Raw genomic sequence first — 18119 nt, forward strand, 5'->3', positions numbered from 1 at the left:
ACAAGCTATCCTAGTGGTAGCATGGACTAAGCAGCCTTAAAGGCTTAACTTAAGAGGTCGTGTTAAGCGAGCTGTTTTACCACATACAATCCTGTAATCAAATGAAAGGACACCACACAAGTATATATTGTAAAAATATATGTATTTATTTCTAAATTACTCCCCAGTACTCTTTATGAGGAAAGGGGCACAAGCGTTAAATCAAAAGCACTGTTAAACATATAAAGTTGGCACAATTATGGCTGAGGGCGGGGGGCCACTCAGACCATATACTAAAAAAATGGTATAAGTAACACTTATCGAGCAATGGTTAGGCCTAGGGCCTAGAGATTCGCTGGGAGCAGTCAGGACAAGCAATGAAGAAGTCGGGAGTAGCCCACAGGATACGGGTGCAGCACGGAAAGTGCGGCGCGCACCAATGTAATGTCAATGGTGCGTAAAAGTTAGTTAAAGTGAATTAAATGATACTTCCGCTGAACCTAGGAACACAAAACTTTAGACACAGACCCTAGAGGTGTGTGCCAGTGTAAGGACACCGGCGTTGCAAAGTTACCTCACCCACAGGCCGTGGGTGCACAGGGTCGAAGTGGCGTCGGGTTCTGTCACGCAGGTTCTTGGTGCTTGGAGCTGTTGCAGCTGCAGGCGCTGTGAAGCAGAAGTGTCCGGTGCGATCCAAGGGTGGATCGAAGTAGAAAAGTACCTGAAAGCAGAGGGGACAGAGTCTGGGTCACTCAGCAGTGACCAGGGTGGAACCAGGACGGAACCAGGCAATGTCGGGCGCAATCAGGCGGTTGTCGATAGGCTTCTCTCCGCTGTCACGTGGGCTCTGGGGCATCTGCGACGTCCAGGAGCAGGTCACGATCTGTCCCACGTAGGCTCTCGCCGTCAGCACCGTCGGCTTCAAGATTGCAGCAAACAGCACTTGGCAAAAGCAATCCACGCGGAACCGGGAGATTGCTTATCACTCGAACCAGGAGGGTCAGAGTGGGTGCTCCTTTTCACAGGAGCTGGTGCAGATCTGGAGCAACCAGAAAAGCAAGTCGGATTTCAAGGTTCGTCGGCACAGGGGCCACAAGCCAGCTGGCAAGTGACCGGGCCAACGCGTCGAGCGCACACAAGCAGAAGGGCCCCACGCAGCACTCGTCGAGTGTGGAGGGGTGAGCTTTGGTGCAAGTGGAGCTCGGGGCTGGGGCTTCTCAAACCCCGGTGCACAGCTTCGAGGGTCACTCGTGGGCTGCACGGTCAGCGTCTCGTGGCCTTTTCAAGATGGCGTGCCCCACGCTTCCGGTCGCCTCCACGGGTCTCAGCTCTGCAGGGACTGTGGATCGGGCAGGTAGAAGGCAGGCAAGCTTGATCTCGTCGATCTCTGTCGCTCGAGTTCCGGCGGGAACTGCAACAAAGCAAGGGTCGAGGGCTGGATGGTGCCTGTTTGCACAGGGTGGTCACTCCTTGACCACAAGGGAGATTCTTCAGTCTTCTCACGTCGTGTAGAAAGTCGAAGGGTCCAGATTTCGTTTCTTATGTTTCTTCAGGATGATCTGAAGTCCGTTGGGACTGCTCCCCCTCTTATTCGAATCTAGGGGGTTGGACATCCTGCTAGGTCCCCTCCTATGGGTGGGACCCAGGAAGGGGGTGGTTACACCCCTCTCCTTTGATCCTGGCCGCGCTGGGACAGGGGCTGGGAGGCCCCAGAACCGGTTTGGCCGGATCCTGCAAGGGGCAGCCTTGTGCTCCCCAGGCAGTGTCTGGTTTCTTTGAAACCTCCCTACTCCAATCCACTATCTCCTGTCTGGGGTGGTTTGACACCGCCCTGTGACAGGAAACTCTTTGTCCAGGCCTCCTCTGCCGGGTTTCGGTCAGCAGCAGGAGGCCAGACCCGTGTCTGTGGCAGGGGCATCCATTTTGTGGATCTGAGGCTCATTTTAAATCAACCGCGTTTCAGTAAAGTAACATGTCTTCTCCCTCTAGAAGGGTGGAATGCTACCCCCGTCGCCAGAACTGGCGAGGGGGTAGTATTCCAATTCGTATGACACCTTACACGACATGTTTTGATAAAGCCAAACCAAAGTTGCTATATAACCGCGAGGATTATAAGGCGCTTAAGAGTATATGGTATGGCATTATCCCGGATCAGCTTAGGGAGTTGTTCCCGACAGCTGCAGACAGGCTCAGCTCATGCCAGAGTTCCATCTCACATAAAACCACGCACTCTGCCTCCAGGATTGATGAGGCCTTCCATAGGAGTGGCTCACAGGTTATATATGTGTCCAGATATAGGTTTAGATATAGGTATACTATATCTAAGCAAGGGGTGATTACACCCACTTGCCCCAGCTGAGTGATCAGCCAGTTGTGTCAATTTAAGAACCAGCCAGGGGTGGCAAAAGCTATGCTTCAGCCCCTGGTAGGCCTTGGTGGCACCTATGCCCTGAGCACCTATAGTGCATGGTACAGGGGCTGACAAGGAGTCCATTTCCAATTGTGGTATGTACCTATAGCACATGTATCATAAATTTAGAGAGAGAACAGCAGGCTGGGGGTCTGATTAGCAGGCCCACAGCCTCAGTAAGTCGAAAACCAGTGAAGCAAAAAGCAAAAATTGGGGTGACCATAGGATAGCAGACCCTACTCTCCTACATAACCCCCCCCCAAACGCAGGGACATTAAACTTAACCTTGACCAGATAAGTCTTCATGTTCTACGTGGAAGTACCTGGAGAGACCATCTGCATTACCATGGTCAGTCCCTGGGCGGTGCTCCACTGTAAAGTCCATCCCCTGTAGGGAAATGGACCACCTGAGCAGTTTGGGATTTTCACCCTTCATCTGATTTAGCCACAAGAGGGGCTTATGGTCTGTCTGAATTAGGAAGTGAGTGCCAAACAAGTATGGCCTCAACTTCTTCAGGGCCCAAACCACAGCAAAGGCCTCCCTCTCAATAGCTGACCAACGTTTCTCCCTGGGGGTCAGCCTTCTGCTAATAAAAGCAATGGGCTGGTCTTGACCATCTTGATTAAGTTGTGAAAGCACAGCTCCCACCCCCAACTCAGAAGCATCTGTCTGTACAATGAACTGTTTGGAGTAGTCAGGACTCTTCAGGATAGGTGCAGAGCACATGGCCTTCTTCAGGTCATCAAATGCCTTTTGACAGCTAACTGTCCACTGAACCTTTTTGGGCATCTTCTTGGATGTCAAGTCATTCAATGGTGTCACAATGGACCCATAGTTCTTTACAAATTTTCTGTAATACCCAGTCAGGCCCAAGAAGGCTCTGACTTGTGTCTGGGTAGTTGGAGGAGCCCAGTCCTGTATGGTCTGGATCTTGCTCTCCAGTGGTTGAACTTGACCCCCACCTACTAGGTGGCCCAAGTACACAACCTTGCTCTGCCCTATCTGGCACTTAGTAGCCTTGATAGTCAGGCCTGCCTTTTGCAGGGCCTCCAGAACCTTCTTCAGGTGGATCAGGTGATCCTCCCAGGTGGAGCTAAAGACAGCAATATCATCTAGATATGCTGCACAAAAGTCATCCAACCCAGCAAGGACTTGGTTCACCAACCTTTGGAAAGTGGCAGGTGCATTCTTCAAGCCAAAGGGCATTACCACAAATTGATAATGTCCACTAGGGGTCGAAAATGCTGTTTTGGCTTTTGACTCCTCAGCTAGTCTGATTTGCCAGTAGCCAGCTGTCAAATCAAATGTGCTCAGAAACTTGGCAGAAGCCAATTTATCAATGAGCTCATCTGCTCTTGGAATGGGATGAGCATCTGTCCTAGTGACAGCATTGAGACCTCTGTAGTCCACACAAAACCTCATTTCTCTCTTCCCATCTTTGGTATGAGGTTTTGGCACAAGGACCACTGGGCTAGCCCATGGGCTCTCTGATGGCTCAATCACTCCAAGCTCCAACATCTTTTGCACCTCAGCCTTTATACAATCCCTGACATGGTCAGGTTGCCTGTAGATCTTATTCTTCACAGGCAGATTGTCACCAGTGTCCACCTCATGGGTGCACCAGGTAGTCTGACTGGGTGTGAGTGAAAACAATTGTCTGTGAGCCTGCAACACCTGTCTGCAGTCCACCTGTTGCTGCTCAGTGAGGCTGCCTGCCAAGGCTACTCCATCAACTGAACCATCATCAGGGTTCTGGGAAAGCAGGTCTGGGAGAGGGTCACTCTCTTCCTCCTGTTCCCCATCTGTGGCCATGAGGAGACTCATGTCCTCCCTGTCAACAAATGCTTTCAATCTGTTCACATGGAGCACCCTGTGGGGGCTCCTAGGGGTACCAAAGTCAACCAAGTAGGTGACTTCTCCCTTCTTTTCAATGATAGGGTAGGGTCCAGTCCATTTGTCCTGGAGAGCTGCTGGCCCCACTGGGTCCAACACCCACACCTTCTGTCCTGGCTGGAACTCAACCATAACAGCCTTTTGGTCATGCCAGGCTTTCTGTAATTCCTGACTTGCCTCAAGGTTTTTGGATGCTCTCTCCATGTATTCAGCCATCCTGGAGCGGAGACCAAGTACATAGTCCACAATGTCTAGTTTAGGCTTTTTGAGAGGTAACTCCCATCCTTCCTTCACCAAACTCAATGGACCTCTTACAGGGTGGCCAAACAAAAGTTCAAAAGGGCTGTAGCCAACCCCCTTCTGTGGGACCTCTCTGTAAGCAAAGAGCAAGCAGGGTAAAAGGATGTCCCATTTCCGCCTAAGCTTCTCTGGTAAACCTTTTATCATTCCCTTTAGGGTCTTGTTGAACCTTTCCACAAGCCCATTGCACTGTGGATGGTAGGGTGTGGTAAACTTATAGTTTACTCCACACTCTTTCCACATTGCTTTTAAGTATCCAGACATAAAGTTAGTACCTCTGTCTGAAAGAACCTCCTTTGGAAAGCCCACTCTTGAGAAAACTGCAATGAGGGCTTTTGCCACCACAGGAGCTGTGGTGGTCCTCAGGGGAATTGCCTCTGGGTACCTGGTGGCATGATCCACTACCACCAGTATAAATCTGTGCCCAGATGCTGTTTGAGGATCCATGGGACCCACAATGTCTATTCCAACTCTTTCAAAGGGTACCCCCACCACAGGTAGTGGTATCAGGGGGGCCTTTGTTGTGCCACCTGACTTACCACTGGCTTGGCAAGTGACACAGGAGCGACAAAACTCCTTGACATTTTCTGACATGTGAGGCCAGTGAAAGTGTGGAACAAGCCTGTCCCAAGTCTTATTCTGGCCTAAGTGTCCTGCAAGGGGAATATCATGGGCCAAGGTAAGAAGGAAGCCCCTAAACTTCAAAGGTATAACCAACCTCCTGGTGGTGCCAGGCTTGGGGTCTCTAGCCTCTGAATAAAGGAGCCCTTCATCCCAATACACCTTATGGGTACCTTGAGCATTCCCTGCAGCCTCAGCAGCAGCTTGCTGTCTGAGGGGTTCAAGTGAAGGGCAATCTAATTGGGCCTGCCCCAGGTCTGCCCTTGAGGGTCCCCCTGTCCCCAGAAACTCAACCTGTTCAGGTTCAAGCTCATCTGAGACAGTCTCCTCTTGGACTGCAGAATCAGTTTCCTGTGAAACTTGATCCTCAACCTGGGGCAAGTGGGAAGGCACAGCCTTAACCCTCTTGCTCCTCCTCTTGGGTTGTGGTTGGTCTATTGTTTCAAGATCCACCACTGGTTCAGGAAGGCACTTCTTAGCCTGAGACCTTGTCACTGCAAGGACATGAGCTGAAATCCCTAGCATTTCTGCATGAGTCCTGTACTCCACTTCTGACCAAACTGAGCTTTCAAGATCATTGCCTAACAGACAGTCTACTGGGAGGTCTGCACTCACAACAACTTTCTTTAGGCCATCTACCCCTCCCCAGGAGAAGTTCACAACAGCCACACTATGGGAAGTAGTGGAGTTGCTTGCATTGGTCACTAGGTAACTTTCACCTAGTACAATCTGTCCAGGGTCCACAAAGCCAGGTGTCACCATTGTGACACTGGCACAAGTGTCCCTGTAGGCCTGAGCCAGTTTCTCATTAATTAAGGGAGTCTGCCTATATTTGCCCAGGTTACTGGGGCTTACTGCAGTGGGCAAAGATAAGTCCACATCATATAGGAGAACTGCCTGTGTGGGGATTCTGACTAGGCCAGATTCCACCTCAGTACCCAGGGTCAACCCTACTAAACCCTTTGGCTGTGTACCACCACTGCTGACTGTACTAGGGGGTGCAGTTGCTTTAGGAGCTGCAGTGGTGGGGACTGGATTTTTCTTAGTGCATTCACTGCCCCAGTGTGAAACTGATTTGCAGGTATTACACCAAGGTTTCTTTGGGCCATCATTCTTCTTTTTCTTGTTTCCATTTTGGGAACCCCCCTCCTTATTGCTAGTTTGGGGGCCTGAAGACTTCTGGTCCTTTTCTTTATCTTTCTGATTCCCACCCTTCTGGTCTGTTTTCTTCTGGTCACCTTGGTTCTGGTTTTTCTGCTTAATCCTTGTTCTGACCCATTTGTCTGCCTTCTTTCCCAATTCTTGGGGAGAGGTCAAATCAGAGTCAACAAGGTATTGATGCAACAGCTGGTTCTGACAGTTATTAAGGATCTGTTCTCTCATCATAAGATTGTACAATCCTGTATAGTCTGAAACTTTACTTCCCTGCAGCCAACCCTCCAGAGCCTTAGTGGCACAATCTACAAAATCAGTCCAGTCCTGAGTCTGTGCTTTTTGGGTGTCTCTGAACAACAACCTGTATTGCTCAGTGGTTAGGCCAAACCCTTCAACAAGAGCACTCTTCAGAACAGAGTAGTTTTTGGCATCCTCAGGTCTAACAGTGAGGAGCCTGTCCCTCCCTTTCTCAGAAAAGGAGTACCATAAAATTGCTGCCCACTGATCCTCAGGGACCTGCTGTACCATGCAGGCCCTCTCAAGAGCAGTCATCCATTTGTGGATATCATCCCCTTCCTTGTAGGGGGGCACACTTTTTGTCAGGTTTCTATTGTCATAGGCCCTGTCTTTTTCTTTAGGAACTTTGCTGCCACCAGTGGCATCTAAGCCACACAATTTTCTCTCTCTTGCTAAAGCAAGTTTAGCTTGAGCCAAGGCTACCTCTTCCCTTTCTATTTGGAGTTGGACAGCCCTCATCCTGGCCCTATGCTCTTTTCTCTGGGAGGAAGTCATTCCTCTTTGAGATTCTCTTGAGGCACTAGAAAGGTGAGAGTCCCCTGATAGAGATCTCTCCCTCCTATTACCTGGGAGAATTTGGTTATGAGATCTGGGGTGGTGCTGGCCCCCCCCATTCCCATGTAGGTCCAAGTTGGCCTGGTTAAGGCTGGCAACCTGTACCTGGTTTCCCCTCTGATCCTGATCTTCAGGCTCTTCTAAATCAGAGCCTTCCTCTTCCTCTTCCTCCTCCACTACATCATCATCTGGAAGATCCTCATTCTCAGGGGAGTTTATCCCTTCACCTGCACCTAAGGGAGCCTGACTCACCTTATCTAGATCATCCTTTTCTAGGAGAGCTATTAGGGAAGGAATGGTAGGGCCTCTGCCCTTTTTTAGCCCCCTGGCTGTGCACAAGGCACTCAGGTCTTTGTGGCTAAGGTTGTCATATCTGGATGTTGTCCCTATAGGATCAACTTCTACAGGAGCAGAGCCTGAGGCTCTATCTGCATCAGACATGACTGCTAGTGAGGTGTAAGTGGTGCACTTACCTACACTAAGTGGTTTCCTACTGTACCTTGCTAGTGAGTTGTAGTCAGGGTGTGCTAATCCCTTTAATCTACAACTACTAAGTTCAGTAGAACTTAATATGCTAAGCTTTTGATTTATATGTACCTAGAGGTACTTGATGTGATCTTTCAATTTGATAAAGATTGCAATGGTAAAACAAACAGCAAGCTCAAATCCGCACCGCTGCACACCAATGTGAGAAGTTGGCCTGATATGTAGTGTTTCCAATTCTGGAACCACTGGGTATCAGTCCAAACAAACCCCAAAGATGTCAGGTTGTAAGTCAACCTTGTAGACAAGCTATCCTAGTGGTAGCATGGACTAAGCAGCCTTAAAGGCTTAACTTAAGAGGTCGTGTTAAGCGAGCTGTTTTACCACATACAATCCTGTAATCAAATGAAAGGACACCACACAAGTATATATTGTAAAAATATATGTATTTATTTCTAAATTACTCCCCAGTACTCTTTATGAGGAAAGGGGCACAAGCGTTAAATCAAAAGCACTGTTAAACATATAAAGTTGGCACAATTATGGCTGAGGGCGGGTGGCCACTCAGACCATATACTAAAAAAATGGTATAAGTAACACTTATCGAGCAATGGTTAGGCCTAGGGCCTAGAGATTCGCTGGGAGCAGTCAGGACAAGCAATGAAGAAGTCGGGAGTAGCCCACAGGATACGGGTGCAGCACGGAAAGTGCGGCGCGCACCAATGTAATGTCAATGGTGCGTAAAAGTTAGTTAAAGTGAATTAAATGATACTTCCGCTGAACCTAGGAACACAAAACTTTAGACACAGACCCTAGAGGTGTGTGCCAGTGTAAGGACACCGGCGTTGCAAAGTTACCTCACCCACAGGCCGTGGGTGCACAGGGTCGAAGTGGCGTCGGGTTCTGTCACGCAGGTTCTTGGTGCTTGGAGCTGTTGCAGCTGCAGGCGCTGTGAAGCAGAAGTGTCCGGTGCGATCCAAGGGTGGATCGAAGTAGAAAAGTACCTGAAAGCAGAGGGGACAGAGTCTGGGTCACTCAGCAGTGACCAGGGTGGAACCAGGACGGAACCAGGCAATGTCGGGCGCAATCAGGCGGTTGTCGATAGGCTTCTCTCCGCTGTCACGTGGGCTCTGGGGCATCTGCGACGTCCAGGAGCAGGTCACGATCTGTCCCACGTAGGCTCTCGCCGTCAGCACCGTCGGCTTCAAGATTGCAGCAAACAGCACTTGGCAAAAGCAATCCACGCGGAACCGGGAGATTGCTTATCACTCGAACCAGGAGGGTCAGAGTGGGTGCTCCTTTTCACAGGAGCTGGTGCAGATCTGGAGCAACCAGAAAAGCAAGTCGGATTTCAAGGTTCGTCGGCACAGGGGCCACAAGCCAGCTGGCAAGTGACCGGGCCAACGCGTCGAGCGCACACAAGCAGAAGGGCCCCACGCAGCACTCGTCGAGTGTGGAGGGGTGAGCTTTGGTGCAAGTGGAGCTCGGGGCTGGGGCTTCTCAAACCCCGGTGCACAGCTTCGAGGGTCACTCGTGGGCTGCACGGTCAGCGTCTCGTGGCCTTTTCAAGATGGCGTGCCCCACGCTTCCGGTCGCCTCCACGGGTCTCAGCTCTGCAGGGACTGTGGATCGGGCAGGTAGAAGGCAGGCAAGCTTGATCTCGTCGATCTCTGTCGCTCGAGTTCCGGCGGGAACTGCAACAAAGCAAGGGTCGAGGGCTGGATGGTGCCTGTTTGCACAGGGTGGTCACTCCTTGACCACAAGGGAGATTCTTCAGTCTTCTCACGTCGTGTAGAAAGTCGAAGGGTCCAGATTTCGTTTCTTATGTTTCTTCAGGATGATCTGAAGTCCGTTGGGACTGCTCCCCCTCTTATTCGAATCTAGGGGGTTGGACATCCTGCTAGGTCCCCTCCTATGGGTGGGACCCAGGAAGGGGGTGGTTACACCCCTCTCCTTTGATCCTGGCCGCGCTGGGACAGGGGCTGGGAGGCCCCAGAACCGGTTTGGCCGGATCCTGCAAGGGGCAGCCTTGTGCTCCCCAGGCAGTGTCTGGTTTCTTTGAAACCTCCCTACTCCAATCCACTATCTCCTGTCTGGGGTGGTTTGACACCGCCCTGTGACAGGAAACTCTTTGTCCAGGCCTCCTCTGCCGGGTTTCGGTCAGCAGCAGGAGGCCAGACCCATGTCTGTGGCAGGGGCATCCATTTTGTGGATCTGAGGCTCATTTTAAATCAACCGCGTTTCAGTAAAGTAACATGTCTTCTCCCTCTAGAAGGGTGGAATGCTACCCCCGTCGCCAGAACTGGCGAGGGGGTAGTATTCCAATTCGTATGACACCTTACACGACATGTTTTGATAAAGCCAAACCAAAGTTGCTATATAACCGCGAGGATTATAAGGCGCTTAAGAGTATATGGTATGGCATTATCCCGGATCAGCTTAGGGAGTTGTTCCCGACAGCTGCAGACAGGCTCAGCTCATGCCAGAGTTCCATCTCACATAAAACCACGCACTCTGCCTCCAGGATTGATGAGGCCTTCCATAGGAGTGGCTCACAGGTTATATATGTGTCCAGATATAGGTTTAGATATAGGTATACTATATCTAAGCAAGGGGTGATTACACCCACTTGCCCCAGCTGAGTGATCAGCCAGTTGTGTCAATTTAAGAACCAGCCAGGGGTGGCAAAAGCTATGCTTCAGCCCCTGGTAGGCCTTGGTGGCACCTATGCCCTGAGCACCTATAGTGCATGGTACAGGGGCTGACAAGGAGTCCATTTCCAATTGTGGTATGTACCTATAGCACATGTATCATAAATTTAGAGAGAGAACAGCAGGCTGGGGGTCTGATTAGCAGGCCCACAGCCTCAGTAAGTCGAAAACCAGTGAAGCAAAAAGCAAAAATTGGGGTGACCATAGGATAGCAGACCCTACTCTCCTACAATGTGCGAGTGAGTACTCACACTGTACTCTTCAGATACTCCTCACAGACTGGTAATGTGCGAGTGAGTACTCACACTGTACTCTTCAGATACTCCTCACAGACTGGTAATGTGCGAGTGAGTACTCACACTGTACTCTTCAGATACCCCTCACAGACTGGTAATGTGCATATTGGAGAATACTCACAGCATACTCATCAGATACTCCTCACAGACTGGTAATGTGTGAGTGAGTACTTACACTGCACTCTTCAGATACTCCTCACAGACTGGTAATGTGCAAGTGAGTACTTACACTGTACTCATCAGGTACTCCTCACAGACTGCTAATGTGTGAGTGAGTACTTACACTGCACTCTTCAGATACTCCTCACAGACTGGTAATGTGCAAGTGAGTACTTACACTGTACTCATCAGGTACTCCTCACAGACTGGTAATGTGCGAGTGAGTACTCACACTGTACTCTTCAGATACCCCTCACAGACTGGTAATGTGCATATTGGAGAATACTCACAGCATACTCATCAGATACTCCTCACAGACTGGTAATGTGTGAGTGAGTACTTACACTGCACTCTTCAGATACTCCTCACAGACTGGTAATGTGCAAGTGAGTACTTACACTGTACTCATCAGGTACTCCTCACAGACTGCTAATGTGTGAGTGAGTACTTACACTGCACTCTTCAGATACTCCTCACAGACTGGTAATGTGCAAGTGAGTACTTACACTGTACTCATCAGGTACTCCTCACAGACTGCTAATGTGCGAGTGAGTACTCACACTGTACTCTTCAGATACCCCTCACAGACTGGTATTGTGCATATTGGAGAATACTCACAGCATACTCATCAGATACTCCTCACAGACTGGTAATGTGTGAGTGAGTACTTACACTGCCCTCTTCAGATACTCCTCACAGACTGGTAATGTGCGAGTGAGTACTCACACTGTACTCTTCAGATACCCCTCACAGACTGGTAATGTGCATATTGGAGAATACTCACAGCATACTCATCAGATACTCCTCACAGACTGGTAATGTGTGAGTGAGTACTTACACTGCACTCTTCAGATGCTCCACACAGACTGCTAATGTGCGAGTGAGTACTTACACTGTACTCTTCAGATACTCCTCACACACTGGTAACGAGCTTATGAGTGAGTACTTACAGTGTGCTCAGCAGGTACTCCACACCGACTGGTAAGGTACTCCTAACAGACTGGATAATGTGCATGTGAGTGAGTACTCACAGCGTACTCAGAAGTTACTCCTCACAGACTGGTAATGTGCATATGAGAGAGTACTCACGCTGTACTCAGCAGGTATTCCTCACAGACTGGTAATATGCAAGTGAGTGAGTGCTCATGCTGTACTCAGCAGGAACTCCCACAGACCAGTAATGTGCATGTGAGTACTCACAGTGTATTCAGGAGGTACTCCTCACAGACTGGTAGTGAGTATGTGAGTGAGTGATATGACTGCATTTGTCATGTAGACTCCCGCAGAGTACGCTTGAGCAAGCCCTCACTCTATACTCAGCACTCGTGTGTACGTTTGTGAATATGCGCACACGTGTGATACACACTCGGGCCTGGGTTGGAGTAAGGACAGTGTACGTGGCATGGACTTTGATCCACGCAGAGCCTGCGTGAGGTTTTAAAATGAGGTCATAGACTTGGCTTGAATCCCCTGAAGCCAGCTCCTCGGCCTGCCAGTGACGTCACTGGCTGCAAACACTGACATGTGTTGTGCATATGTCAGTCTCTCACTCACAAGAATACAAGCAGCAGTGGTGTGCACCGCACCCAGGCCCTGGCCCACAGCATCAATGTTTTTACCAAACACTTTAAAAGGCTCTGGAGTTTGGAAGCTGGATTTACGGTCCTGCCTGTGCCAGTACCGGACTCCACACACAACACTGGACCCCACACACAGCACTGGATCCCACACACAGCTCTGCTGAGGCACCTCAGTCCAGGCCAGAGTTAAAGCCCTGCCCGCTGTCAGTACTGGACGAATACATTGATGAGTTCAACCTCCTCGACACCTTTCAAACTGGATTCAGGAAAGGCTGTAGCACTGAAACAGCGATTCTCAACATCTCTGACGATATTCACAAGGCTTTGGATGAAGGTGATGCCTACCTACTCATCCTTATTGACCTATCTGCGGCATTCGACACAGTAAACCATCCAGCTCTTCTGGAGACCTTGTCGAAGCGCTCCAGCATCAATCGCACAGTACTAAAATGGTTCACCTCCTTCCTTCAACACAGCTCGCAACAAATTAAAACCAACTCCTGTCCCTCGAAGCCAACAAAAGTCACACTTGGGGTTCCACAATACTCTCCCTGTCCCTCTTCAATCTCTTCATGGAGCCCCTCACAATCATCTTGAAAAAAGCTGGAGTGAATTACCACCTTTACGCAGACGGCACACAAATCTATTTCAGGATCAAGTCTCCCAGCGACATTCAACTCCTCAATGTCACTCCAAAGATCCAAACTTGGTTCAACGCTAACCACTTAAAGCTCAACCCTGATAAAACTGAACTAATCCTATTCTCTCCAAAAAGCAACCATCCACCAACCCTAGAGTGGCTCAACAATCTGGTTGCCCTAAACTGCCCTCTCGTCCTATCTGACTCAGTTAAGTCTCTGGGCATCACCCTCGACAAGAACTTATCAGTGGAGGCCCACATCACAAACTCTGAAAAAAGTGCTCTTTTCTCTCTAAAACACTTCAAGAATTTGAAACCTTTTCTACCTCATGATGACCTCAAGACAGTAGTCCAATCCCTAGTTCTCTCATGATGACCTCAAGACAGTAGTCCAATCCCTAGTTCTCTCTAAAGTCGACTACGGAAACGCCATCCTTACAGGGACTCCAAAAGCTCACCTAGACCACCTAAGAGCAGTGCTGAACATGTACACTCGACTCATATCTGGAGTAAAAAGATTTGAACACATCACTCCAGCTCTCAACGGCCTCAATTGGATTCCCATGGAAGGGAGATGTATCTATAAACTGGCCTGCATCACACACAAAACCCTCCACTCTCCGGCCCCCAACTACCTGAACAACAAACTGGTAAGAGCAGGTCAATCCAGAACACTGAGAAGCTCCAACTCACTCCTTCTTATCCCTCTGAAACTGATAAAGAAAACCACCCAACACCGATCGTTTTCTGGCAACGCTCCCAGGATGTTGAACGCTCTCCCTGGAGTCCTCAGATGCGACCCCTCCTTCTCCTGTTTCAAAAGGGACCTCAAACTCCATCTCCTTAACAAATACTTCCCCGTCCAATGTCAACGAACCTAGACTTCAATACCCGAGCTGACTCCTCTCTCTCTTGACATTCAAGGATAGTTGGTGACCGGACTGTGTTGACCACCTTTGTTTGTTTTCTCTCCCTCCGCTGCACTGTTTACTTATTTTTCATGCTGTATTTTTATCTCTGTTTTGCTTCCTGACTGCCTTCCTACTATGTAATGCAATCTCCTTCAGTTTTTACAGTGTGTATGTAAAGCGCTCCAATACCTACAAGTCAAGCTAGCGCTATCTAAAACTTTTAAAATAAATAAATAAATAAAGTGATCTGACCCCCTATATTGGGATGAATAGTGCCGTAAAACAAATACAAAATACTGGTATTTAAATTGTTATTTTGCACTGGGACAGAGTAACACACCTGACATTCATACAGTGAGTGCATGAATATCTATTATATATGGGGTCCCAACAAAGTCAAGATCATGCCTCTCTCATGCGCCTTTGAAGTGTTAACAAGCTGCTGCTTTTGCTTCCCTTCCTCTGCATTTACATCTAGGTGAGGCCACAGGCAGCCCCAGCCTGGATACTCGGACAAAGAAGGCCAAATGGGCCCTTAAGAGAGGCCTTTATTATGGCCCAGCTGGAGTCTCAAATGACAAAACCTCCCTGCCCTGTCTGCAGGTTGCTGCTCGGAAGGAAAGTAGAGAACGTGCAGGCGCTGCTGAATGAATCCCGGCATTTCAAAATTACACCGGGCCGTGTTCAGCATATTTTAGAGTGAATGAATGAATGAATGAATGAATGAATGAATGAATGAATGAATGAAATAAAACTTCTACCGCAGGACTTTGCCCGAAAGCATCAAGGCGCCTATAAAGATAGTTGAGTGCGGCTCGACTTCTTGGCAAGGTGGACGGCGTCCACCCTGTGAAAAGAGTGGGTGGACGCGTGTACCCCCGACTCGAGCCCTGGAAGTTGCTAATGTCCGGTCCCACTAACGTTGTTGTCCACATCCTCTTCATCATATTCTGGGGTCGTTGCCAGATGTCGTGCAGCACCCATGCACAGACTACTGTTCGATGCACAACACGACAAGCTGGAGACACTACCGCTGACGTAAAATTGTTCTTGATAAACATCTCTGTGCTTTCTGCAGCCAGGAATACAATTCAATTGCAGAAAGGTACCCCCTAATGTTACTTTTGAGGTCTGGGAGAAGGGGGAAAGACCACAAAAATACAATGAAAATCTCCCACTTGACCTATATTCTTTTAGACTTGGCTTAACACAGCTCTAATGGGCATCTCATCCTGTATAAGTCAGAGCACAATACAAGAAATCATTTCAAAATTTTATTCGGAAATACTTACCTCTTTCTCATTATGCATTTATACAAAAGTAATACAAAAATATCCTTTTAAATCATTTTGCAATGTATTTTTTTTTAAGAAAAGCTTTTTTTAAAATATTTGTTTTTAAGACATCACAAGCAATGAGACAAAACACTTATAAAATACTGTGCATTCAATGTACTTCCTATAACTAGTTACTGACTCTTCATAACCCCATCCAAAAGAATAAATGAACCTCATCACATCATACCACACCTCTCATTCCAATACATCCTCACCATAACCAACCATACAAGCTCTCACTCAAAACCACATCAATTCCCCAACTAAAAAAGGCTACTAATGAGACCCATGGTAGAAATCCTTTTCAACTGTCCATGGTATTGCCGCCAGCCGGGGATATGTCATGCCACATACGTTTCGGTGGATTCAAAAAGTTAGTGTCCACCTTCCTCAGGGCCATATGATATTACATTTCTTTATCCATGACAGAGGTGTGATGGGGAATCCAATCACGTAGGTTACAAAATTCTCCTCTCCATAGTTGGATCTCCAATTGGATAATCTTTGGATTGCTGCAGCGTCCTGCTACATCAGTTGATTATAGAAGGGATTTACTGAGTAAGAGCCCCGTCTTACTGCTTTGTATTTATCATTGAATTGGGGTACCGTATATTTTCAACTGTAGCGCAGAAAATATGCTTTCAGGGCAGACTTTGGTCAGGACCAGAGGTCGTTCGATTTTTCCTTATGTGCTACTTTAAACGTTCCTACTGATTGTGAACTCTTTTAACCCACAAATGGGTCTCATTCCTTTTTCATGTCGTTTAGCCTGCCAGTGCCACATAGTCACTTTGCTCAGACTCGACCAGTCCCCGTGTTCCTTTCCGCGTGTCCGCAGCCCGCTAACCAGGAGCAGCCAGGTTCAGATTTCATCAAATGCTTTTCCTAAAATGAAAACAGCCCTGAGTGTTCTCTTTGCTCACTCAGTCTCTTTGTGCAGCAGGTGCATTAACCCACTAAGCTATCTTTCTGGCATTGGCATTTGTGATCTTGAGGTTACAGAAGATTGCAGCAGCCCCTTAACCTCCCTAGCCGTTCTATTGGGATTGAAGCTTGTAAACTGCGGGTGTCAAGTGCAGCAAGAGCTTTAACCCACCGAGCAACATCACTACCCTTGAAACCAGTGACCTGCTGATCGCACATGGATGGAAGCGGAAGCCCCTCAACACCCTGAACTATCTGATTTGGGCTGGAGACTGTAACCTGCAGGGGGCACTGTTTTCAGCTGGGTACAATGTGCTGATTATTGGAAATGTTAGACTCACAGCTCCCAATCTCACTAGGTAGGATACACACCTAGACAACCCAAGCTTTCTAGTTGAAATGCTGCAAAGCAAACTGGTGACACGTCTGCCATGACATTCGGTGGCCCCACCCCACTCAGTTCCGTCTTCTTTTCAAATCGTGAGACCTATACTCAGCCTGGCCAGCGCACCAGGATTCTGACCTGAAGCAGTCCTTCTATTCTCGTATTATGACCGACACGTTCCGCTGTACCTGACGTCATGAAAGACAGACCTCCATCCCATTCAACTGCATCTTGGCCTATTTTCGAACCCCATGCGGCTCCCTCTACACAGCCCCCACCACTGTTATTTTGTTGTAGCCACACACAGATCTCATACACCTGGTCAGCAGCACCTCACAGCCACTCTATTGATCCTCTAAAAAACACAGATGCCTGAAGTGGTTCCTTGACATAAATATTTCCAACCCCACAATACTGCAAGGTTGACTTCCCCATGACTGCTCATTAATTTACCGGACAGCATGTGTGACCTTCGCATCTTCTCCCTTCTCTCCGCTTTATCAACGAATCGCCACATTTCTCTAAGACAAATACGACTCAAAGAACCTGCGCACTGAACACCTACGTAAACGACTTTTCAGCTCCCCCTTTTTCACCCCAACTCCAGGAGGTGCCTGAAGCTCACCTCCAACTCCTTCTGCTTGTCCTGCAGCCCTTGGAGCCCTTCCAAGCCCGGCTCACTCTTCACCGAAGCAAAGTCCCGCTCCGTCTCCACAATCTCCTGGCCGAGCACCTCCGCCAGGCTCTGAGCTGAGGATATTCTTCGGGACACGTCGGAGAGCTGAGGGGGACATGTGAGAAAACAAAAGGGGCGATTACCCAGAGGGCGGTGTAGACAGCAGGCATCGATACATGGCCATGTGGCCATCACACTCTTATGGAGATGATCCAGCAGGACAGTAGAGGCAACAATGTCCATCCCCAACAGACTCATCTTGGCTCAAAACCCCACTGATCCCTTGCTAACCCTTCGGCTCCTCCTGGTTACCCTACAGATGGCACCCGAGCACTCAATACCATTACTGGTTCTACAATCCCGGGGTGCCATGATATATAGAGGCACAACTGAGACTGAGTCCAATTTCATTTCTTGTACAAGGTCTATTGGTGGAGTCCCCAGGACAGCACCGGAGGGGACGCTTCCTGCTCGAGTTTGCAAAAAGTATGGCAAATGTTGGCAAAGCAGTTATGACCAACGGGGTAACCCTGTGTTCCTCAGAAACTGGGTAAGAATCAATATCAGAATAAATAGTTCTGCTGGAAAAACTTATAGTATCTGCAGAAAAGAATACAAAATATGCTCATTAATGTCTTGTCATATGAAATCATCTGTAACACACTGAAGAGATAAGCTAAAGAAAACAATGCATGTAAGATTTATACCAAAATACATACAATGACAATAAAGATAAAACACTAAAGGTGTTCCGTGCATAAGTACAAAAGTGCTAGTGCAATGTTTCAAATAGTATATAATACATA

At 48.5% G+C, this 18119-nt stretch overlaps 1 protein-coding gene across 2 annotated transcripts in view; it reads right to left on the reverse strand.

Annotated features, from left to right (window-relative positions):
* Positions 1-18119, reverse strand: part of LOC147706727 (uncharacterized) — a 235996-nt gene that overhangs the window by 102215 nt on the left and 115662 nt on the right. For both annotated transcript variants that reach the window (XM_086925870.1, XM_086925869.1), the window contains exon 19: positions 17263-17418. In XM_086925870.1, the coding sequence (XP_086781996.1) occupies positions 17263-17418 (156 nt within the window). The remainder of the gene's footprint in view (positions 1-17262; positions 17419-18119) is intronic.

This window comes from Lissotriton vulgaris, chromosome 6, assembly GCF_964263255.1.
Source record: "Lissotriton vulgaris chromosome 6, aLisVul1.2, whole genome shotgun sequence".
NCBI lineage: Eukaryota > Metazoa > Chordata > Amphibia > Caudata > Salamandridae > Lissotriton > Lissotriton vulgaris.